Here is a 23,757-nt window from a genome sequence, read left to right as displayed (position 1 = left end):
AAGTTTAGATCAAAATCATATTTAATACACTTAACCGTAATATCGAGCAAGCCACAGTGTTGCATAGTTCCCGTTTTGTTCGGAAAAAAGGGAGGACAAAGGTTTCCGAAAGACAAAACTGTCTCAAAACACAGACATTCATTGCCCCGGAACGCATATTTGCCATAATTAATTTCAGATATTGCAAAATATTCACAAAATTATTCTAATTATAAATAAACCCGCGTAGCTCACCCAAAAACTATGAGATTTGACATTTCGGAGACCTCACGCTACACTAGCGCCTCTAGTGGCGAATTCATACGCGATAGCCCTCATTGTAACTGGGCGTGTAGGATTTACTTTCCTCACAGTCGAAATGAAAAGTAGATTGCATGGTTCGATTTTATTTATTTCGCATTGAGGGTAGGTAGTCTTATCGGGCTTTAATCTGTCATCTCCCAGGATAACAGGATCAAAGGAATTTGGGCACAAATTTGTGCCTCTGGGAGAGGACAGGTTAATGGAAATAATAGTGAGAAAGGAATCAAATGCACTAAGGTCATATATCTACTTAGATAATTATTACAGTATCAATAATGTTCGGTAATTCGGGTTAATGTTTATTTAAACAAGTAAAATGCTAAAGTATAAATTACGTTTTCTAGTTACGACATTTCATAATATATCCAACTTTAGGTACTCCTTCAGAATCTATTTACTTTAGTTATACCTAATGTAAAACATTAAATGATTATCTAGACAAGCCAAGTTCAAGATAACAACTGGCGAGCAGCACCGTGTGTAATTTTGCCCGAATCATTTGGAGCCACTTTTGACCTTTTTGATAATTCAAAAATATTTTACATAAACATGTCAAATTTGGTTCATTTATTGAGACTTGTGAGCTACGTATATGCTCCAAATTTCAAAACCACACCTCAAACTGTTATAGGTATAGATTATTATTATTACTATAATTAGACTTTACATACGTGATGGATTATGCAACAAATGAGAAGAGCTTACTAACATAATAATAAAATAGTAAGTAAATATATAAGTAGATATTACGAACACTAATTATACCTCTTAATTCTTTATCTTAATGACTACAATGCATTTTTCCCACTTTCAAGTAGACCGGGATATAATATTTTGTGACCATTTACTCATTACGAAATACCTAATATAAAACGACTGGTTTGCGTAGCCATTTAAGTCGTATAGACTATAAGCATTGCACTTAGGTTTGTACATTTTTACCTATGTGTCCTCCGCTTCGCACCTAATCTGTCGAGAAATGGTTTAATTATCAGCTTGTGTTGTTGAAACTACAAATATCATTACGTAAGGTACTTGCAAAATATCAGTATCAACCCAAGTAAACCAATTAAAATTAGGTAGGTACGATTTTATTTAGTCAGTGAAATTTCTCTTCTGTCTACCATGCTATACCAAGTAGGTAGATATTAAGTAAGTAAGTATGAATAAGTATTTGAACAGGACTATGTTATTACTGGCTTGTAGGTATGCGAAGCGGATATAACAAATTTGTGCAGTTTATATTTTCCCTTTTTTTCAACAAAGTGGTAAATTATGTTGTTTACCAACCTTTTACTGTAGGGTTTTTAAGATCAATATAATACTTTCACTCAGTTATTGAGAAGGTATTGCATGCACAGCGCGTAGACGTCCGCATCCGGCTGGGGATGCCAGACGAATGACGAATGTCGCCTGCGCGGGTCCATATTGACTCGCATAAAATCGATCATGCGATCTTTTTTCCTGCTACCGATTTGTATCCAGAATCCTCACTCTTCAGAAATTTTTACTTCATAATTTTATTTGTCATAAATTTGTACTACTACCAACTGAGGTCATAATAGACACTTATCAGAATATCGTAATTCATAACGTTGTCACTAAGATATGTTTGTACTCATAATGCTGGTTTTCATATTTCTTTCATTCATAAGTTTACACTTGCAAGAAAATGGTGCAAGTTGTGCTGTATTACTTGCGAGACGTAAAGGTAACGAGTTTGAAGTGGCCAATCGAGCGCCGCAATGTACCTATAACTACCTACTTAAACTGGGCTTAAGAGAATTGCAATTGTTACAAAAACTCGATGTTCTTTTGCAGGGAAGATACAGATATTTCAATATAGAGATCCCGCCTAAGAACTTTCCGATGCCTCTCCCATGCTTAAGAAAGGGGACACTGGCAAAGTCACCGCCGCATTCTTCCTGACTGCGACCAAGGAGAAAATATTTGACATGTATTGCTCTGTACGCATCAAGTAAGGGCAAAGTTGTCTTAGAGGGCACCACGGTCTTACACAATAATAATTAATTGATTTATATAATTAATTCTATTTTGTCTTTGTTACTATGTCAACTTAATTTACTGATTGTGGTGCTCATTCATATATTTGTATATTTGTATTTGTACACAAAATATACTTAGTGAGGTTAAACTGTGTTTAATTATAGAAATAATATCAAACTCCGTAATAAATAGAAAGACTTTTTATAACTCCTTACAGCTTTATTTAAATTAACAGCACTTGATTGTTTTAGACATCTAATGTATTGTTTATGTAATACAAATTTAACACATCTTGTTTTTTGTTTTTCTATCTTTTTAATGCTTGATACCTATATTTCCAACAATAAATTCACGTGCATATAAAAACAATATTCGCATAAATACTTCCGCAAAGTACCGATATTAATAAACACAGTGTGACGTACGCGGACGTGTCTAAAATTTAAAGATACCTGGCAGTTATTATATTTATAAATAATTCAAAACCAGTTTTCCTGTCATAAACAACAAGTTCCTGGCTAGGTTCTCAGTGTTGCTTTTGAATTCGATTCAAGACGACTTGTGATACAAAATGTGTGACACTGTTGCTAGGCTAGACGGTAAAGTGGCCATAGTTACCGGTGGTGGCTCAGGGGTTGGATATGAAGCGGCAAAGAATCTGGCGAGACGAGGGGCTAGAGTGATCATAGCTAGCCGAAACGAAACCAAACTCAAACTTGCCAAAGAACAACTACAAACAGAAACTGGCAATGACGACATCGCTTACAGGGCAATGGATCTTGGCTCCTTTAAATCTGTAAGAAATTTTGTTACAGAAACTATTCTAAATGAACATCGATTGGATATATTGATTAATAATGCTGGTGCAATAGGTCTACCCGATCGACTCACAGAAGACGGACTGAATCTAACAATGCAAGTGAATTATTTCGGCGTTTTTTTGCTCACGTATCTTTTGATACCTCTTCTACATAAATCGGCACCCAGCCGAATTATCAACGGCAGTGCTAGCTCCATGTATATAGGCACCATTGATTTCGACCATTGGAATGACATTGGCAGATATTCTTTCATAGAATCGCTAAGCAATTCAAAGTTGGCTGTATCATTATTCAATGTGGAGTTAAGTAAACGTCTACTCCGTTCTGGAGTAACTGCTAACAGTTTTGACCCCTTTGTAGTTCCTGATACCGATATATTCAAGGAAATCCCGGGAGGTATTAAGAATGTGGCAAATTTTTTCATCAAAATTATTGGACAGCCGAAGGAAAATGTAGGAGATCAGATAGCATATTTAGCTGCTGCGCCAGAGTTGATGGCAGTTAGTGGTAAACATTATAAATTTTGTATGAAATGGCTGAACCACTGGTTGACAAGTGACGACGATTTGACGAGGAAGCTTTGGAATGTTTCAAAAAAGCTGGTGAATATTAAAGATGAAGATGATTGGGAAGAACAATGTTATTATGAAGATATAGGTATTGAACAATGTTGAATTGAAAAATCACGGAAGCAATTTTAGTGTGCCATAAGGTTTTTTTTTAAGTAAGTACCTGAAATTTGACAAAGAATCGAAAAGGTGACAATTCAAGTCAAGACAACAAACAAAAAGTACCCTCAGCGAAAACGATTGTACCTATTTAAAACAGAAGGTTACACAAAAAAAATATACTTAGGTACCTAGTAGGTACTTATTCAATTGGTCAAGTAAAGTTTTTTGACGAGGTGCAAGTTTTTTCCTTCAATAAGCCAGGTCCGATACGGAAATAGTAGGAGACCCTGTTAAAAACATATACGATAGTTTTTATCCCGGAAAATGCCATTGTTCCCGCGGTATAGCGATTAGCGAATCCTCCACAGATGGAGTCACGGACAAAAGCTAAGACTAAGGGGCTGTTTCACCATCCATTGATTAGTGTTAACTGACGGTTAAATGTGATGCCGTCTCCATCTATTCGAACAAAACAAAGAGAGACGGCATCACATTTAACCGTCAGTTAACACTAATCAATGCATGGTGAAACACCCCTAAAAGTACTATATATAATAACTATAATATTAAAAATATTATAAATACAAAAGTAACTCTGTTTATTAGTCTGTCTTTACCTCTTGCGGTTAAACCGCTGAACCGATTTACTTGAAATTTGGTATGGAGAGACCCTGGGAAGGACATAGGATAGTTATCCCGGAAAATGGTATAGTTCCTGAGAATTCTTAATAGACGAAGTCACGGGCAAAGACTAGTAAGTAAGTATATATATAATCAATCATATTTAACATCAAGTATTCAAAGAACAAACCGACGGTTGAAAGGCTAATGCATCTAAGCAAAATTTTTTGAGAAATAAAGTTATGTTGTACCTAAGTACCATCAGCCAAATATGTGGTCTACCACCCTAAAGCTGATAATCGTATGTCATAAACAAACGACACGGAAAAATTCACTGATTCCGAACTTGTACGGTCAGCCAAATAAGTGGTCCATCAATTATTAAACAAGTTCCTGTCAAATGAATATGTCGCAATTGGCATTATTGTTTTATGCTATAAAAACATACATGAACTTGTTTCAAAATTGATAGACCCACTTAATTAGCCTTTCAACCGTGGAAACATTGATATTCTTCATACTTGCATCCTCCCATCGGGGATCGAACACAAAACACAATCCGTAATCAGGTTCTCTAAACACTCGGCTATCCGGGTGTCTCCCATCAGCGATGATTGTAGTGTGCAAATAGCTTTTTACGGAGCAATTTCCACACACACACACACATATATATATATATATATATATATATATATGACCGCCTTGCGTCCCACGGTCCAATTCACAGTCATTGTAGGCATTGTGTGGCCAGTGGATAATTATGAGGGCATCTGTTACGCGCAATACCTTTATATTTGAAACTGGCTAGTGAATCTCACAAAATCCTTATGCTTTGTTTCATCATAAAGGGAAATACATTTAGGATTTAATAGTTCCAAGTATTTGGGGTGAGGTGAGTGTTAATGAGTCAGCAATTGGTTAGGATTTTTATTATTAAGGTTGCCTTAAGTAATCCTTTCCCTCAATTTTAGATGTTATTCCTAAAATTTACTAAAAGATCCTGAGAATTTTGGAGGAAGGTAAAAGGTATTGTTTTTCGTACAGTCGAGAGCAAAAATTAATATCTGTTCGATCCACTCAAAAATAGTTACCACGGCCTTATTGCGGCTTTAGTGCATATTTTTGAAACTGAATATATTCATACTTTTACACTTCACTGTACATGCCAAGAACCAGAAACACAATTAGGTAGTTGACGGCTCGATAGATTTTAATTTCGAAAGTACTTCATAGAAATAGTGATGTCCGGATTACCTATACCTACCTACATAAAAAAGTAAAAATATGAATATTAGCATGAATCCTAGAATAAGTTAAGGATTAGTTGTTGCTTTGCCCTAGCAACCCTGCTACTATGGACCCCCATGTAGCACTGTAATATTTATTTGTCATCTCATAATACCATGGTTGCAACGAATAAATGAATATGAATAATAATATCAAGTTTCGTCTAAAACTGATCAGCCGTTTTAGCGTAAATAATAATAAAAAACAAAGAAAAAACACAAATCCCAATCCCAATTGGCAGTCACTAAATAAATCACCTTAAGAGGTCTTGACCTTAAGAGGATCGCTGGCGGCGGATGGATGCGAGGGGCTGAAGACAGAGTGTTGTGGCGCGCCATGGAAGAGGCCTATGTCCAGCAGTGGACTGCTGTACTGCTGTAGGCTGATGATGAAATAAATCACTGAGTGGGTACGTACTCATCCTTCGCACAAAAACACACACACGCACACACACGCACATGTTTCTATAGTTATACTGATTGTTATAAGTAAACTGTAACTGAATGTTTCGTCCTGTAATCCTCGCGTTTTGTAACAAGTACTGATTCGTAATATAGTCAGTCTGATACTGGGATGTGTCCCTGGTGACAGCCACCTATGTAACTGTAACTGGCGTCACTGAAAATCAGCGTTGCGAAATAATCTTCAGATCTTTTCGCGACACATAGCTGAGTGGTGGCCATTTTGGCTGGTAGGAATAGGCATTGATGTGTATATTTCAGTGTTTCTGTATGTGTATCTATTTTTATCAGCCAATAAATCATTCTTATTCTTATACAAATAATAATAATAACAATGAATATTTATTTCGCATAAAAATACAAGTACCTACCTACACAGATACAAGTACAAAGGCGAACTTAATTTTAGTAGGATACATTTTTTGCCACTTGTCGTTTAGGTACTACATTTACTAAAAACAATCGTTTTGATACATCATTGGCCACAATGCACAATCTCTGCGTATAATGGAACAAGGATCACTTTTCCTTGATTCCTAGGTAATACCTACCCACCTACAGCAGAAACAGCGTAGAATTAAATTAGCATGCAAGTGTTATTTTAACATAGTCACATCATCATTAGCGCTCGACGACTAAAGTACTTACTTTATGTTGACATAACTCATAAACCCTGAAACTTGTAATTCTGAGAAAAATAAAAGAACTAAAAACAATTACTTTGGTCACCCGCGAGCTTATGATTGCTACGTCTATACAACAAATTCATGCAGTTCCTCTACCTTTACACTGTAACTCAACTATCACCACGCGTTTTGAACCCAGTTCATAGTTCATTGATATGGACCTCCGCAAAGTAACACCAGATTCAATAAATACCTAATAACTTGTCTTACGCAGCGGTATTAAAGAAGGAAAGAAAGAAAGAATAAAATTATTTGGCAAAATTCGGCACAGCAAAAACAAAATCACAATTAAAAATAATTAAGACAACCTTATACGAGATACTCTTACATACTAAAAAAGAAAGAAAAAGACATTGTACCGAAAGAAGCAAAAAGGGCCATACTCAGCCCATATAGTCAGCATATAGTCCATTTCCACAATTTTAATTAAACAACTTATTTTTACAAAATGTCCCATATAAAGCCGCATTCACATTTATCTGTTGTGATGTGTTGTGATGCTCTCTGTCTCTCTCTCTATAGCTTTTGTGCGACACAACACAAGCCGTCACAACACACTGCATCAGATAAATGTGCACGCAACCATATAAAATGTATGAAACCGATACCGTTCTGCAGGGCTACTACGAAACTCAAAACTCGAAGTTTGTGTCGTGTGGTCCCTCTGACACTTATACTATTTAATACGAGAGCGAGAGGGACGGTACGATACAAACTTCGAGTTTCGAGTTTCGTAGTAGCCCTGCTGATGCGTCACGACACTACACGACAGATAAACGTGAATGGGGCTTAAGAATTTAATGTTACGTTTTTCTGTGCAATGCACCATCGTGAACCGGAATTCTTGAGCCAATGATAACTGTTCTTAATTATATTTCCCAATCCTCTTCGGGTGTGATCCCCACGAGCCTCTTGCTTTCTTCCCAGAGGCTACTTGTCAACGCAGTGTCATTAGCAAACCATGTGCTGTAAAACTCCTTACATTCCCGGAAATGCTTTCCACTCTCATTCTCCACGCGAGGGTCCACAGCCAGAAACACGGGCATCGTAGCAACCCTATCCAAAGGGCTACCAATCAACTGCAGCCCCGCATTCAACAGCTTCTTAAGATCCTCGTTCTTCAGATTTCTGAAAAACTCGGACTTTACGAAACCCGGGTCCATGCTGTATACATTCACCCCGCTTCCTCTGACACGTCTATCCATTTCCACAGTAAACAAGACATCAGCCAATTTCGCGTTACAGTAATACTGAAAGTTGGTGAATCTTCCGACGTCATTCATGTGCTCGAAGTCTATGAATCCCAGAATCAACGCTAAAGATGACACATTCACAACTCTACTGGGGGCGGAGGCTTTCATGAACGGGAAAAGCAAGAATGTCAGTAGAAATGATCCGAAATAGTTCACTTGCATCATTGTTTGAAGCCCGTCTTCTGTCAATCTGTCTTCCAAGCCAATCGCACCGATGTTGTTGATAAGTATATCCAACCTGGGCTCGAGCATCAAGGTCTCATGCACGAAACTTCTCACGGATGCCAACGACTCGAAATCCATGGTCCTTGCAACAACGTTGTCGTGGCCTGCTGCTTTTATGATCGTGTTTCTAGCATCTTCTAGTTTAGCGGGGTTTCTGCTGGCTATGATTACCTTGGCACCTCGTTTAGCCAAGTTCTTGGCTGTTTCTAGCCCAGTGCCTGAAGTGGCGCCTGTCACGATAGCCACTTTGCCATCCAAACGTGTGTCTGTCTCACATGGTGAGAACTCGTCGCGTAGTCTCATTATTGCGGAAATATGACAGCCTTTGCTTGATGTTGCTAGAGAACTGAGCCCGACAAGGTAAGGAAATAATAACCTTCAGCGAAGCGAAAGTACCTGAAGGTAAATACTACCGGTTCTAAAAGGCTAATGGCTGAATCAAAATTAAAAGTTATCTGGTGTGGTTGATCTTGGTAATGAACTGTAAATCTTTTTGCGATTGTTTTATAATCTCACCTGATGTGTGTGTGTGTGGGGGGGGGGGGGGGGTGGATTTGGATGAAATTTGGTTTGTGAAAGTCAGAAGATCTGGAATAACATATAGACTACTTCTTGTCCCGATATTCTCACAGGATATGAAATTATAAACCTTTTTTTATGTTTTCAGGAAAACCTATTTTATTAAACTTTGGGGGCTAAATTAATTATCCACCCTAAAGCTGATAATCGTTAGTATGTCATAGACAAACGACAGAGAAAAATTCGCTGATTCCGAACTTGTACGGTCAGCCAAATAAGTGGTCTATCAATTTTTAAACAAGTTCCTGTCAAATGAATATGTCGCAATTGGCATTATTGTTTTATGCCATAAAACATACATGAGCTTGTTTCAAAATTGATAGACCCACTTATTTGGCTGACTGTACATGTTCGGAGTCAGTGTATTTTTCTCTGTCGTTTGAGTTGTTTCAAGTATTTAGCAAAAATGTAACTTAGATGATGAATTAGCCTTTCAACCGTGGAAACATTGATATTATATTAAATATATTGACCCGGATAACTCACGTCACCCACACGCCCACAAGGTGAACAGGAAACTAAAGTACATATGTTGAATTTTTTAAAGTATTAACCTTAGCGGTCCCCCGACACCGACGATGCTTAGATAAAAAATATTACTAGATACTTATACTAAAATAACTTAGGCTAATTTTGCGGGAAATCAGCATAGTCCCCGCGGGATAGGGATAAACGAATTCTTCGCAGATGAAGTCGCGGGCAACAGTAGGTAGGTAGTGCATAATTATTTTTTACTTTTTAATTGTCTTTTTAGCAGCGTTATTTTTCGGGCGTTTTTATTTTTATTTTTGCTGGCGTTTTTTATGTCGGGGGTTTTTTAAATTTTAAATTTAAGTTTTTTTATTTCATGTTTTTTAAACAGATATTTTTTTTTTAAAGTGTACTAGTGTGTTGGATATCTTGGCTGCAGCATCAGCTCATCTTGTTACCATCATTGCATTGTATGTAGAATCAAATACTGATCAAAAGGAATAAAACACGACATATCTGCTATTATTTTTTCAAGAGTATACTGGTGTGCTCGATATCTTGGTTGTAGCATCAGCTCGTCGTGTTTCCACCACTGCATTGTATGTAGAATCAAATACTAATCGAAACGAATCTAAACACGATATATCTGCTATGGTTTTATCAAGAGATTATCTACTAGTGTTCTGGATATCCTGGCTGCAGCATCAGGCCGAGCATTCCATAATCTCGCATAGTTATATAGCATATATGGGTGTTTCAAATTTTAGGTCTCAAATATGTTTGGAAGTAAAGTAAATACCCGCTATGCGTCTAAGCTTCCTACCGCAGCGAACAAAAGAGCTGATGATCTTGAAACGGCTAAACCGATTTTGATGAAACATGTCTAAGAACCATCGCTAGAAAACCTGGTTTGAAATTTAAAAAACCGCATTCAAATCGGTCCACCCGTTTAAGCGCTACGGTGCCACAGACAAACACACAGACAGACACACATAGCGGTCAAACTTATAACACCCCTCTTTTTGCGTCGGGAGTTAAAAACAATCGTTTTGATACATTATTGGCCACAATGCACAATCTCTGCGTACATATAATGGAACAAGGATCACTTTTCCTTGATTCCTAGGTAATACCTACCTACTCGTACAGCAGAAACAGCATAGAATTAAATTAGCATGCAAGTGTTATTTTACACAATCATCATTAGCGCTCGACGACTTAGGTACTTACTTTATGTTGGACATAACTCATAATAACCCTGAAAACTTGTAATTCTGAGAAAAATAAAAGAACTAAAAATAATTACTTTGATCACCCGCGAGCTTATGATTGCTAAGTCTATGCAAGAAATGTGTTCATGCAGTTCCTCCACCTTCACAATGTAAGAACACACACAAATCACATGAACCTAACTATCACCACCACCACCATACTACGCTGACGCGTTTTAGGCCCAGTACCCCTAGTGTAATGTTTCGGTTACAAAATACGTCTCGATCGCGTTCGCGTAAAATCTCAATTTGTATGGAAACACGAACATCGCAAACGTTCCGCTAGAGGCGCTGTTCGTGTTTCCAGCATATAGTCAGCATATAGTTCATTTCCACAATTTTAATTAAACAACTTATTTTTACAAAAGGCCCCGTATAAAGCCGTTCACATTTATCATTTGATGTGTTGTGATGCTCTCTCTGTCTCTCTCTCTCTCTCTCTCGCTCAACACAAGCCGTCACAACACACTGCATTAGATAAATGTTTATAACATTTTATGCCGATACCGTTCACAGCCGTACTACGAACAAAACTGAAGTTCGTGTCGTGTGTTGACACTTAATTTAATAGAAAATGGAAGCGTAATTGAAAAAGATACCGAGTTTCTTTGATGATGCGTCACGACACAACACGACAGATAAACGTGAATGCGGCTTAAGAATTTAATATTACGTTTTTCTGTGCAATGTACATCGTGAACCGGAACTCTTGAGCCAATGATAACTGTTCTTAATTATATTTCCCAATCCTCTTCGGGTGTGATGCCCACGAGCCTCTTGCTTTCTTCCCAGAGGCTACTTGTCAACGCAGTGTCATTAGCAAACCATGTGCTGTAAAACTCCTTACATTCCCGGAAATGCTTTCCACTCTCATTCTCCACGCGAGGGTCCACAGCCAGAAACACGGGCATCGTAGCAACCCTATCCAAAGGGCTACCAATCAACTGCAGCCCCGCATTCAACAGCTTCTTAAGATCCTCGTTCTTCAGATTTCTGAAAAACTCGGACTTTACGAAACCCGGGTCCATGCTGTATACATTCACCCCGCTTCCTCTGACACGTCTATCCATTTCCACAGTAAACAAGACATCAGCCAATTTCGCGTTACAGTAATACTGAAAGTTGGTGAATCTTCCGACGTCATTCATGTGCTCGAAGTCTATGAATCCCAGAATCAACGCTAAAGATGACACATTCACAACTCTACTGGGGGCGGAGGCTTTCATGAACGGGAAAAGCAAGAATGTCAGTAGAAATGATCCGAAATAGTTCACTTGCATCATTGTTTGAAGCCCGTCTTCTGTCAATCTGTCTTCCAAGCCAATCGCACCGATGTTGTTGATAAGTATATCCAACCTGGGATCAAGCATCAAGGTCTCATGCACGAAACTTCTCACGGATGCCAACGACTCGAAATCCATGGTCCTTGCAACAACGTTGTCGTGGCCTGCTGCTTTTATGATCGTGTTTCTAGCGTCTTCTAGTTTAGCGGGGTTTCTGCTGGCTATGATTACCTTGGCACCTCGTTTAGCCAAGTTCTTGGCTGTTTCTAGCCCAGTGCCTGAAGTGGCGCCTGTCACGATAGCCACTTTACCATCCAAACGTGTGTCTGTCTCACATGGTGAGAACTCGTCGCGTAGTCTCATTATTGTGGAAATATGACAGCCTTTGCTTGATGTTTTTAGAGAACTGAGCCCGACAAGGTAAGGAAATAATAACCTTCAGCGAAGCGAAAGTACCTGAAGGTAAATACTACCGGTTCTAAAAGGCTAATGGCTGAATCAAAATTAAAAGTTATCTGGTGTGGTTGATCTTGGTAATGAACTGTAAATCTTTTTGCGATTGTTTTATAATCTCACCTGATGTGTGTGTGTGTGTGTGTGTGTGTGTGGGGGGGGGGTGGATTTGGATGAAATTTGGTTTGTGAAAGTCAGAAGATCTGGAATAACATATAGGCTACTTCTTGTCCCGATATTCTCACAGGATATGAAATTATAAACCTTTTTTTATGTTTTCAGGAAAACCTATTTTATTAAACTTTGGGGGCTAAATTACTTATCCACCCTAAAGCTGATAATCGTTAGTATGTCATAGACAAACGACAGAGAAAAATTCGCTGATTCCGAACTTGTACGGTCAGCCAAATAAGTGGTCTATCAATTTCTAAACAAGTTCCTGTCAAATGAATATGTCGCAATTGGCATTATTGTTTTATGCCATAAAACATACATGAGCTTGTTTCAAAATTGATAGACCCACTTATTTGGCTGACTGTACATGTTCGGAGTCAGTGTATTTTTCTCTGTCGTTTGAGTTATGTTTCAAGTATTTAGCAAAAATGTAACTTAGATTAAAATTGAAAATTAAAAAAAAAAAAAAAACTTAGATGATGAATTAGCCTTTCAACCGTGGAAACATTGATATTATATTAAATATATTGACCCGGATAACTCACGTCACCCACACGCCCACAAGGTGAACAGGAAACTAAAGTACATATGTTGAATTTTTTAAAGTATGAACCTTAGCGGTCCCCCGACACCGACGATGCTTAGATAAAAAATATGACTAGATACTTATACTAAAATAACTTAGGCTTATTTTGCGGGAAATCAGCATAGTCCCCGCGGGATAGGGATAAACGAATTCTTCGCAGATGAAGTCGCGGGCAACAGTAGGTAGTGCATAATTATTTTTTACTTTTTAATTGTCTTTTTAGCAGCGTTATTTTTCGGGCGTTTTTATTTTTATTTTTGCTGGCGTTTTTTATGTCGGGGGTTTTTTAAATTTTAAATTTAAGTTTTTTATTTCATGTTTTTTAAACTGATATTTTTTTTTAAAGTGTACTAGTGTGTTGGATATCTTGGCTGCAGCATCAGCTCATCTTGTTACCACCATTGCATTGTATGTAGAATCAAATACTGATCAAAAGGAATAAAACACGACATATCTGCTATTATTTTTTCAAGAGTATACTGGTGTGCTCGATATCTTGGTTGTAGCATCAGCTCGTCGTGTTTCCACCACTGCATTGTATGTAGAATCAAATACTAATCGAAACGAATCTAAACACGATATATCTGCTATGGTTTTATCAAGAGATTATCTACTAGTGTTCTGGCTGCAGCATCAGGCCGAGCATTCCATAATCTCGCATAGTTATATAGCATATATGGGTGTTTCAAAGTTTAGGTCTCAAATATGTTTGGAAGTAAAGTAAATACCCGCTATGCGTGTAAGCTTCCTACCGCAGCGAACAAAAGAGCTGATGATCTTGAAACGGCTAAACCGATTTTGATGAAACATGTCTAAGAACCATCGCTAGAAAACCTGGTTTGAAATTTAAAAAACCGCATTCAAATCGGTCCACCCGTTTAAGCGCTACGGTGCCACAGACAAACACACAGACAGACACACATAGCGGTCAAACTTATAACACCCCTCTTTTTGCGTCGGGAGTTAAAAACAATCGTTTTGATACATTATTGGCCACAATGCACAATCTCTGCGTACATATAATGGAACAAGGATCACTTTTCCTTGATTCCTAGGTAATACCTACCTACTCGTACAGCAGAAACAGCATAGAATTAAATTAGCATGCAAGTGTTATTTTACACAATCATCATTAGCGCTCGACGACTTAGGTACTTACTTTATGTTGGACATAACTCATAATAACCCTGAAAACTTGTAATTCTGAGAAAAATAAAAGAACTAAAAATAATTACTTTGATCACCCGCGAGCTTAAGATTGCTAAGTCTATGCAAGAAATGTGTTCATGCAGTTCCTCCACCTTCACAATGTAAGAACACACACAAATCACATAAACCTAACTATCACCACCACCACCATACTACGCTGACGCGTTTTAGGCCCAGTACCCCTAGTGTAATGTTTCGGTTACAAAATACGTCTCGATCGCGTTCGCGTAAAATCTCAATTTGTATGGAAACACGAACATCGCAAACGTTCCGCTAGAGGCGCTGTTCGTGTTTCCAGCATATAGTCAGCATGTAGTCCATTTCCACAATTTTAATTAAACAACTTATTTTTACAAAAGGCCCCGTATAAAGCCGCGTTCACATTTATCTGTCGTGATGTGTTGTGATGCTCTCTCTCGCTCTCTCTCTCTCTCTCTCTCTATATCTTTATAGCTTTTATGCGACAAAACACAAGCCGTCACAACACACTGCATTAGATAAAATGTTAACGCAATCATATAAAATGTAATGTAAGAAACCGATACCGTTCTGATGCGTCACGACACAATACGACAGATAAATGTGGATGCGGCTTAAGAATTTAATGTTACGTTTTTCTGTGCAATGTACATCGTGAACCGGAATTCTTGAGCCAATGATAACTGTTCTTAATTATATTTCCCAATCCTCTTCGGGTGTGATCCCCACGAGCCTCTTGCTTTCTTCCCAGAGGCTACTTGTCAACGCAGTGTCATTAGCAAACCATGTGCTGTAAAACTCCTTACATTCCCGGAAATGCTTTCCACTCTCATTCTCCACGCGAGGGTCCACAGCCAGAAACACGGGCATCGTAGCAACCCTATCCAAAGGGCTACCAATCAACTGCAGCCCCGCATTCAACAGCTTCTTAAGATCCTCGTTCTTCAGATTTCTGAAAAACTCGGACTTTACGAAACCCGGGTCCATGCTGTATACATTCACCCCGCTTCCTCTGACACGTCTATCCATTTCCACAGTAAACAAGACATCAGCCAATTTCGCGTTACAGTAATACTGAAAGTTGGTGAATCTTCCGACGTCATTCATGTGCTCGAAGTCTATGAATCCCAGAATCAACGCTAAAGATGACACATTCACAACTCTACTGGGGGCGGAGGCTTTCATGAACGGGAAAAGCAAGAATGTCAGTAGAAATGATCCGAAATAGTTCACTTGCATCATTGTTTGAAGCCCGTCTTCTGTCAATCTGTCTTCCAAGCCAATCGCACCGATGTTGTTGATAAGTATATCCAACCTGGGCTCAAGCATCAAGGTCTCATGCACGAAACTTCTCACGGATGCCAACGACTCGAAATCCATGGTCCTTGCAACAACGTTGTCGTGGCCTGCTGCTTTTATGATCGTGTTTCTAGCGTCTTCTAGTTTAGCGAGGTTTCTGCTGGCTATGATTACCTTGGCACCTCGTTTAGCCAAGTTCTTGGCTGTTTCTAGCCCAGTGCCTGAAGTGGCGCCTGTCACGATAGCCACTTTACCATCCAAACGTGTGTCTGTCTCACATGGTGAGAACTCGTCGCGTAGTCTCATTATTGCGGAAATATGACAGCCTTTGCTTGATGTTGTTAGAGAACTGAGCCCGACAAGGTAAGGAAATAATAACCTTCAGCGAAACTAACTGAAGGTTAATACTACCGGTTCTAAAAGGCTAATGGCTGAATCAAAATAGAAGGTTACCTGGTGTGATTGATCTTGGAATCAACTGTAAAAGTTCGTAATCTTTTTAATTAAAAATAATCAGTGATTGTTTTATAATCTCACCTGATGTCTCTAAGTACAGATAAGGCCAAAGATGTAACTCGCTGATTTAGTAGCAGCCTATTCACTCTGACCTTGAAGAGACCTAAATCCTACTAATATTACAAATGCGAAAGTATGTGTGTGTGAGTATGGATTTAGATGAAATTTGATTTGTGAAAGTCAGAAGATCTGGAATAACACATAGGCTACTTCTTGTCCCGATATTCTCACAGGATATGAAATTATATTTTTTTTATGTTTTCATGAAAACCTATTTTATTAAACTTTGGGGGAATTTTTTTTGGGACAAATCACAAAGCTTTAAACCCATGACAACCAAATCATTAAATCCTTTATATAATAATAATAATAATTATCAAATAAAATACCAGGCCTTATTGTCTACCACTCTTGGAATCACAATCGTTTTCACCACTTCTTTGTGCCATACGGTATGAGACGAGGGAAGAAAGAGATGGTGAATGCGATTGTGAACGTCAGCGCATTAGGGCCGCCACACACACTCGGAATTCCGTAAATACATCACACACATACGTTATTTCAATTCTGAAGGCACAGGCCACCATGCGCAATTCCGAATCAGAGAAAAGTTTGAACGGAAAACTACTAAACGTATGTGGTAGTTCCATAGATTTGTATGGATTTACTGTGTTCGAAATACCGAATCGGAATATCAAATCGAAAATTCCGAAACAGAATTCCGAGTGTATGTGGCGGCCCTTAGACAATAGGTAGGTACAGATCTATAGAACCATGCAGAAAGATCGAGAAGACCAGAAATCGCACTATCAAAACAACAAATAATCTGCAACTCTTCAAAAACTTTTAAGTAAAGTGGTTCTAAATCAGCATAATGCTGCCCTTGCGGATGGCGCTGGTCTTCCTTCCGGAACCATCAGGACTGCATAACTTTACTTAGCCATTTGTAAGCCACGCTTTAAAAAAAAAACAAAAACAAAACGTTTATTCTGCAAATAGGCCGCAAAGAGCTCTTTTACATGACAGTTTTCTTAAACTACCAGCGCTTTCGGAAAGACCATCATTGTCAAAAATAATGCTTTAATTCCACTGAAGCCCTGTCCAAGGGTTTATATACATTACACTCTAGCGGACCCGGCAGACGTAGTCATGCCCAGAAAAGCAGCGCCTCATTAAATATGATAGCATGTCGTCACCAGCGCCACCTACGGGCCCATTGTGTTTTCAAACCATCCAAGAAACTATTGAAATATAGGTACCTACACACAACACTATATTCGAATCGGTCCTGACGCTTAGGAGGAGTTATATAACAAGCACACGTGTGTAGCTATAGAAGAATTTTATATATTTATTAGGATACAGTACCTGCGCGACCGATCTTTGCTCGGGCTCAAACTCGTTAATAAGCGTTTTCCCAGAGATAAGACCAAGCTAAACCGATTTGTCATCCCCGAAAACCCCTGCATACCAAATTTCATCGACATTATAATATAAGAATAATATATAAATAAGAATTGCTCGTTTAAAGGTATTAGATAGATAGGAACAACTGTACTTATCTATTACTTACACGAAACCATCTGTTTGCTCAGCAAATGAACACGGGTGCACTGTTTGAGCATCTCGCGAGCCCCGCGCGAGGCTTCCGTGTTTCTTACGCAAACACGTGCGCCTGCGCCGCGAGTCACAGGAGTTTAACCGAGTGGACCGATTTGAGTGCGGTTTTTTTATTTGAAAGCAGGTTTTCTAGCAATAGTTCTTAGCCATGTTTTATCAAAATCGGTTAAGCTATTTGTTGGTTCGGTTATTGTTTACACAGAAGTAAGCTTGTGTTTGACCCACAGAGCAACGCGGGCTTCCTACCGGAAAGAAGTAGCCTTAGCGGTAGATTATCTACCTTTAAAATAGTTCTGGCGTTTGTTGCGGGGGGGAAATGTGCACACAAGTGCAGTTTCGCACACTTAAATGCAAGAAAAAAACTGCCAACTGACTGTAATGACGACGTTAACACATAAATAATCCAACAATCGACTAATCATTCGTGTATAAGATGACTCACACATTGACAGTAACATCTCTAAGTTGTTCATCGGCGAAAAGTCAGATTTATCGCTTTACCGATCCGAAATTTGTAAGAATTAGCGGACTCGATGTTGGTAAGCGAATCCGACAATAATGTACGACTTTGTTGTTTAAATGTAATTAAATAGCAACAATACGATAACAATTTACTTACATGTAAAATGTAACACCATCTTTTTGCAACATTCTTTTTACAGCAGAAAACTAATTCGGCATTTTTAGCACTGCAGCGTTCACTCGCCTAGTTTGAAATCCGAGCGCGCCTTGTTTTATAAAATTCGTATGCCCAGTTGGGCTTGTACTTTGACAGAGGGGAACGCGGCGAATGGCTACTCCCTTCCGTAGGAAGCCCGTGTTGCTCTAAGGTTTGACCACAATCACGCCTGATGGTAAGCGAAGGTGTGGACTAAGATGGAGCACGCTAGCCTACGAGTAATAAATGCCTATTCACCCAAGATTTGAAGACTGCCAGATTGTAGCGATCAGAACACAGACAGAAGCCAGCAGTGCATTCCACTCCTTAGCTGTCCGGTTAATAAAGGACGAGCGAAAAAAGGCGTAAATGAAAATTTTTGACATTTCACAAAGGAACCGCGCTACACGCTCGCCGTCTGTGCCTTGTCGCTGACGCTAAAAGGATTCTGCGGTCACAGGGAAAGTTTTCCTTCAGACGCCAAACGCATTCCTAATCACTGCTCACACACTATGAAACTAATTACGCAATCGAAAAACAATACGTCACCAACTTAATCCTGCTATTGGCTTTTTCCGTTTATGTAATCCAGTTCCAACGGTGAACCTAGTTTTCGCGTTGCTGCTAAGCAATTTCGTTGATGGCCTATTCAAAAAAGTTAATCACCATTTTACAAATAACTTCGAATTCTAATTCTCAAGTTGAATAACAAAAAAGGAGCAGTACACCGTCTTCATACAAACGGCCGGAACGCGAGTTATACCTACGCGCCACGAATTCTCAGCATACCTCGGCAACCAACAGTTGCGAGTGCTCCATAGTTGCGTACGGACTCACGCACATTTATTACGTCCCTTAAATATGTCATAACGATATAAACAGTATTGTTCGGTGTACGGATGTTTAAATTCATTTAATAAAATATAATAAAAAGGTATCTATTGAAGTTATTTAATTAAAGATATTTTCATTATTATTTTCATTTTCATTTGTCAGCATGCGACTCTTAAATTCAAAAATAAAGCTTTTCGCTCATCCCAGAAGAGGCGCAAATACTTCTCCTAGCTAATTTGTATGTAACAAATATAGGTAGTGATCGAAGCCAAATAAAACCATTTAAAACATAATACGTTTTGAGGTTTAGTAAAATAAAGTAAAATGCATTTTAGTTAAACACTACTTAATCCATCTTTAAATCTCTCCTGATCATTTCCTACTTTAAATTTCTAGTGACATTATCAAATCAAATACATAACTGAAGAGTGACAGTTAGTAGAGTAGGCAGCCCTATCGCGCGTTTGGGTACCGAGCCGGCGTAGGTAACTATATCAAGGACGCTCCCGAGACGGAATACTGCTCCTTTTTTATACTGTGCGAAAAAGACTTCTTGCAGTCTCTTCAGTAAGGGCGTATACACAACGTACTTGCGTACTTAAGTACGCGAAAATCGCGTTAATGCGATTAACTCGAGTTAGAAAGCCTAATGCATAATAAAATAGCCACGTTCCTTAGTGTAAAAATAACCCAGATTATAAAACTTGCAGAACTAATAATAGTGCGGATACAATCATGGTCACTGACACTAATCTCTCATTGCATAGTGTTGCTAACGCGTGTAATAAAATCCCTCGAGGTAAAATGATTCCCCATCGTATTTCAGTGCTACAAATAGCCTCAAATAGGCATCAAATGTCATCCCTACAACCCCGCCAGTTCTTTCTCCAGGTGTTATGGCGGTGTGTGTGAGTACCTTCGTTAAGACTTAAAAATAATGTCTTGTCACACTCTTGTGTAACACGCACGCTTAGAGATTTTTATTAATAACGTACTTACGTAATAAAATAAACAGATGGGTATTTCGTTCAGCTAATACCTAAATACCCCTTAAAATACGAGGAAACTAAAAAAATAAGTTTCTGTTTTTTTTAATATATTTTTTTTACTGCATTTTTTGTTGACTGTACAGTCGAGTTCATAAACTTGTGAGCAAACACGACTCTATTGTTAACGGTGTAGAAGCGTGTTCAAGTTTATGAACTCGACTGTAGGTACTTGCATTGCCAAACTATTTATAATAATTTGCATCTTTTGTTTTTGTCTGGAAATTTGAACGCAGTAAAGTTTTTCCCCAGGTGTATAACTTTTTTCAAGTGCTCGGATTAACAAATGAATTTCGCGCGCGTCAGTCGTGCCGCCAATGTGTACGAGCCTTAATATCGTCATAACACTAGGTTCAACGGTCACATAATTCTTCATTTCATATTATGAGAACATTTACAATGGATTCTTGACAGTTGTCACGCCAAGGTAATGGTCAGACCTACTTTGGGCCAGACACCAGACTTGTCTAGCGATGCAACACAATAAAGGCGGGGAAAAGGCAATGCATTATAGACGGAGAACAAAACTAAATGAACCGGATAAGTACGAACCGGCTCGCGCACGAAGAGTTCCGTATTGCCGCCGAAAAATATACGTCACTTATGGGTTTTAAACTTTCTTTAAAGGCCGGCAACAACTAGTGACTCCTTGAGTTGTTGTTAGGTTTTCATGGGCGGTGGTGATCAATTCCTCCCTCTCATAATAAAAATAAAATAAAATTTGAACGTACAGTCACCTGCATTAATATCTGCCACAGCGGAGCGTGCCGAAATATCTGACACGTCCTTCCGGCCCTAGAAATAGAGTCGTATCAGATATTTATGCACGCTTCGTTGTGTCAGATATTGGTGCTGCTAACTACCTACCCTTAAATACCTTAAATACTTACGCTGGCAGTACTGTAGGAGTATACTAAGAGGGGTGTCGGCTGAAAAACAGCGCTGTTTGGCGTCGCTCCTCGTGGCCGGCGCCAGCAGCATATGCTGACGCCGACGCCTATTGTCACAATTATAAACTTTTATTTTTTACGAAATCTTATTTAATGCGTTTTGTGGCAATAAATGCTTTTTTTTCTTTCTTTCTTCCTTTCAAATATTTTTTGTTCCTTTTTCAACCGCTCCGAGATTATTCCAACTTGAATACCTATACCTACATACTTACGCACCAATAGTGAGTTTTCTACTGTCAAAACCGTAATAAATACACAGAATTAAATGGTACTGGCAGATCTAGTACCTAAATAATATTTTTCCATCGTATTGTGTCGAATAAGTTCGTGATTATATCTCTTTCTTAATTAACCCGTCACGCGTCCTAGAGACTACATTACTGAGAGACTACTGGTAGTCTCTAGGACATTTCTCGCACAAAAAAGTTAGGGACTAATGTGGTCTCTAGGACGCGTGACGGGTTAACAGATAAAATCGAACTTTTCCCACAAATTACGATGACAAAACATTTTCGCTACATCTGTACGTAAATAACTGCAACATGAAAATTTATTCTGATTGATGTCCAGTGATCGTACTTTTTCCAGCATTTTTGGTGCAGTGCTAGGGTTGTCAGTAGTGCCCAATATTAAATTGTTTGAACCAAGAATCAAATAAAATCAAAAATAAAAAAGCGTGTTTAAGGATTATGCTCAAACAAGTTCACTTCTTGAAAATTTGATGATTGTTGGGACGAAGTCTTAGGGGTGCTTCGAAAATATCAACTAAAAAATGTCCAAGGTAATTTAGTAATAAGTACATACACAGACTGTAAATTTTTATATGTTGCATTTTACGACCTCTCGGTAAGGTGCCACTTAATTCCAAGCACCCTACCATCTATCGACTATAACTGAATCAAACTATTACTTTTATTTTCAGAAAATAAATAACCTGGTTGCTGTTGTTCGACAGGGCAATCAAAATTACGAAAACTAATCGTCAGCATACCCTCCGAAAAATTTGAGGAATTTTGGGTTACAGTATAAATTTTATACACAATTATAATAACTGATTAAGTAGAAAAAATGTGTTTCATTTTCAATGACAACATAATATTACATAATTTTAGACGTCAATCATATTATACACGTCGACAACCCTAGGTCGCTGTCGTGTGTCATTTCACGTCATTGCACCAAGAATGCTGGAAAAAGTACGATCACTGTTGATGTGTTAACACTTACAGGTTATTGGGTTGAGAGGTTAATCTCAAGCCGGTCAACTTACAAAATAACGTTCAAAAACTTATTCCACATACAAAGAATTGTACAACAGAAACCGCGATGCAACTCTAATAAAGTATATGCTGGCGTGGTGTGACATAATAATAATCATCGCTCGGCACTAGTGATGCGCTCGCCAATTAGTTTGTGAATAAAACCAACGATTTCCATATTTAATTTTACGGTTTTAGTTTTTTTCGTGAATAACAGCGCCATCTCGCGCTCTGGGTGAGCAGAATACGCTTAATAGAAGTAGGTATATAGATTTTATCATAAAGACATGTATTTCACATACGGAACTTCGCGACCAAAGTTTCAAAGATAAAGGTAAACAATCTACATTATTCCCTCTTAAGGAATCTATTTCACTTCGATGACATGATATAAAAAAGTAAATATTTCTGACTAATGATTTCATACAAACAATACTATTTGATTGGGACCAGTAGGGCTATACGAAATTCAAAAATCGAAGTTCATATCGTACCGTCCCGCTGACGCTTAACGAAAGTGAGAGGGACGGTAAGTACGACCCGAACTTCGATTTTAGAATTTCGTAGTAGCCCTTCAGTTTTTGCTGCTTTGGTTAATATTTATTGGTATTAATCACAATTTTCCTAAAACACCCGTTTATTTAATTATTATTTATTTATTTATGAATTGCTTTTGAACATATAAAATAATTTCCTTTCATACTCATGTTCGGGGCTATATTTAAAGAAATATTACCGATGAATCGTGGATGAATCCGTCAATGTCCAAGTTGAAGAAGATCAAATTCAGATTCAAAATACTAGTATAAATTATAAAAAAATCATGCACCAATTATGCTCTTATCTAACGTATCGATACCGACAAATGGTTGCTCCAATGAACCGCGCATCACTAAACTATATCGCCTTACCGTCAGGTCAATGGAAAGTAAAAGGCAAAAGGTTATGGAGTCCGCTATGGCACAATTCCACGGCATGGCTAGTATGATGCGCTTTAACAACTTTTTGTCCACGCAACAGTGTATTTATCCCCTCAAAAGCATAAATGTGAAAATGGCTGCCAAGTTTAATACATACATGCGCCATCCATCACCCAACTCATCTGCTCATAGTCCCCCGACTGATCGCATGATAATATAAAAAAAAAGTTTAATACAAACTAGATCACACCTTCGCTCCCGTAGAAGAACAACAAACCTTTAGCTAGCTCTCTATCCCGCAAGAATTCTAAAAAA

General features: G+C 38.4%; 4 protein-coding genes across 4 annotated transcripts; 1 reads left to right on the top strand and 3 right to left on the bottom strand.

Moving 5' to 3' along the window:
- The first annotated feature begins 2,742 nt into the window (after window positions 1–2,742).
- On the top strand, window positions 2,743–4,036 carry LOC141439706 (retinol dehydrogenase 13-like). Its single transcript, XM_074104051.1, has one exon. The coding sequence runs from the start codon at window positions 2,882–2,884 to the stop codon at window positions 3,803–3,805; it is 924 nt and encodes a 307-aa protein (XP_073960152.1). The 5' UTR covers window positions 2,743–2,881; the 3' UTR covers window positions 3,806–4,036.
- Window positions 4,037–7,613: 3,577 nt separating this feature from the next.
- Window positions 7,614–8,910, bottom strand: LOC141439785 (retinol dehydrogenase 13-like). Its single transcript, XM_074104164.1, has one exon. It carries the CDS (start codon window positions 8,636–8,638, stop codon window positions 7,727–7,729), a length of 912 nt encoding a protein of 303 aa, XP_073960265.1. The 5' UTR covers window positions 8,639–8,910; the 3' UTR covers window positions 7,614–7,726.
- Window positions 8,911–11,312: 2,402 nt separating this feature from the next.
- LOC141439508 (retinol dehydrogenase 13-like) lies at window positions 11,313–12,522 on the bottom strand. The gene has a single exon (XM_074103791.1). The coding sequence runs from the start codon at window positions 12,300–12,302 to the stop codon at window positions 11,391–11,393; it is 912 nt and encodes a 303-aa protein (XP_073959892.1). The 5' UTR covers window positions 12,303–12,522; the 3' UTR covers window positions 11,313–11,390.
- Window positions 12,523–14,903: 2,381 nt separating this feature from the next.
- Window positions 14,904–15,971, bottom strand: LOC141439509 (retinol dehydrogenase 13-like). The gene has a single exon (XM_074103792.1). The coding sequence runs from the start codon at window positions 15,943–15,945 to the stop codon at window positions 15,034–15,036; it is 912 nt and encodes a 303-aa protein (XP_073959893.1). The 5' UTR covers window positions 15,946–15,971; the 3' UTR covers window positions 14,904–15,033.
- Window positions 15,972–23,757: the final 7,786 nt, after the last annotated feature.

This window comes from Choristoneura fumiferana, chromosome 21, assembly GCF_025370935.1.
Source record: "Choristoneura fumiferana chromosome 21, NRCan_CFum_1, whole genome shotgun sequence".
In the NCBI taxonomy this organism is placed as follows: domain Eukaryota; kingdom Metazoa; phylum Arthropoda; class Insecta; order Lepidoptera; family Tortricidae; genus Choristoneura; species Choristoneura fumiferana.
This window is presented reverse-complemented; position numbering and strand designations above follow the sequence as displayed.

Excerpts from the sequence above, each read along its gene's own strand:
- LOC141439508 (XM_074103791.1), bottom strand. The coding sequence starts at position 12,302 with ATGAGACTACGCGACGAGTTCTCACCATGTGAGACAGACACACGTTTG.
- LOC141439509 (XM_074103792.1), bottom strand. The coding sequence starts at position 15,945 with ATGAGACTACGCGACGAGTTCTCACCATGTGAGACAGACACACGTTTG.
- LOC141439785 (XM_074104164.1), bottom strand. The coding sequence starts at position 8,638 with ATGAGACTACGCGACGAGTTCTCACCATGTGAGACAGACACACGTTTG.
- LOC141439706 (XM_074104051.1), top strand. The coding sequence starts at position 2,882 with ATGTGTGACACTGTTGCTAGGCTAGACGGTAAAGTGGCCATAGTTACC.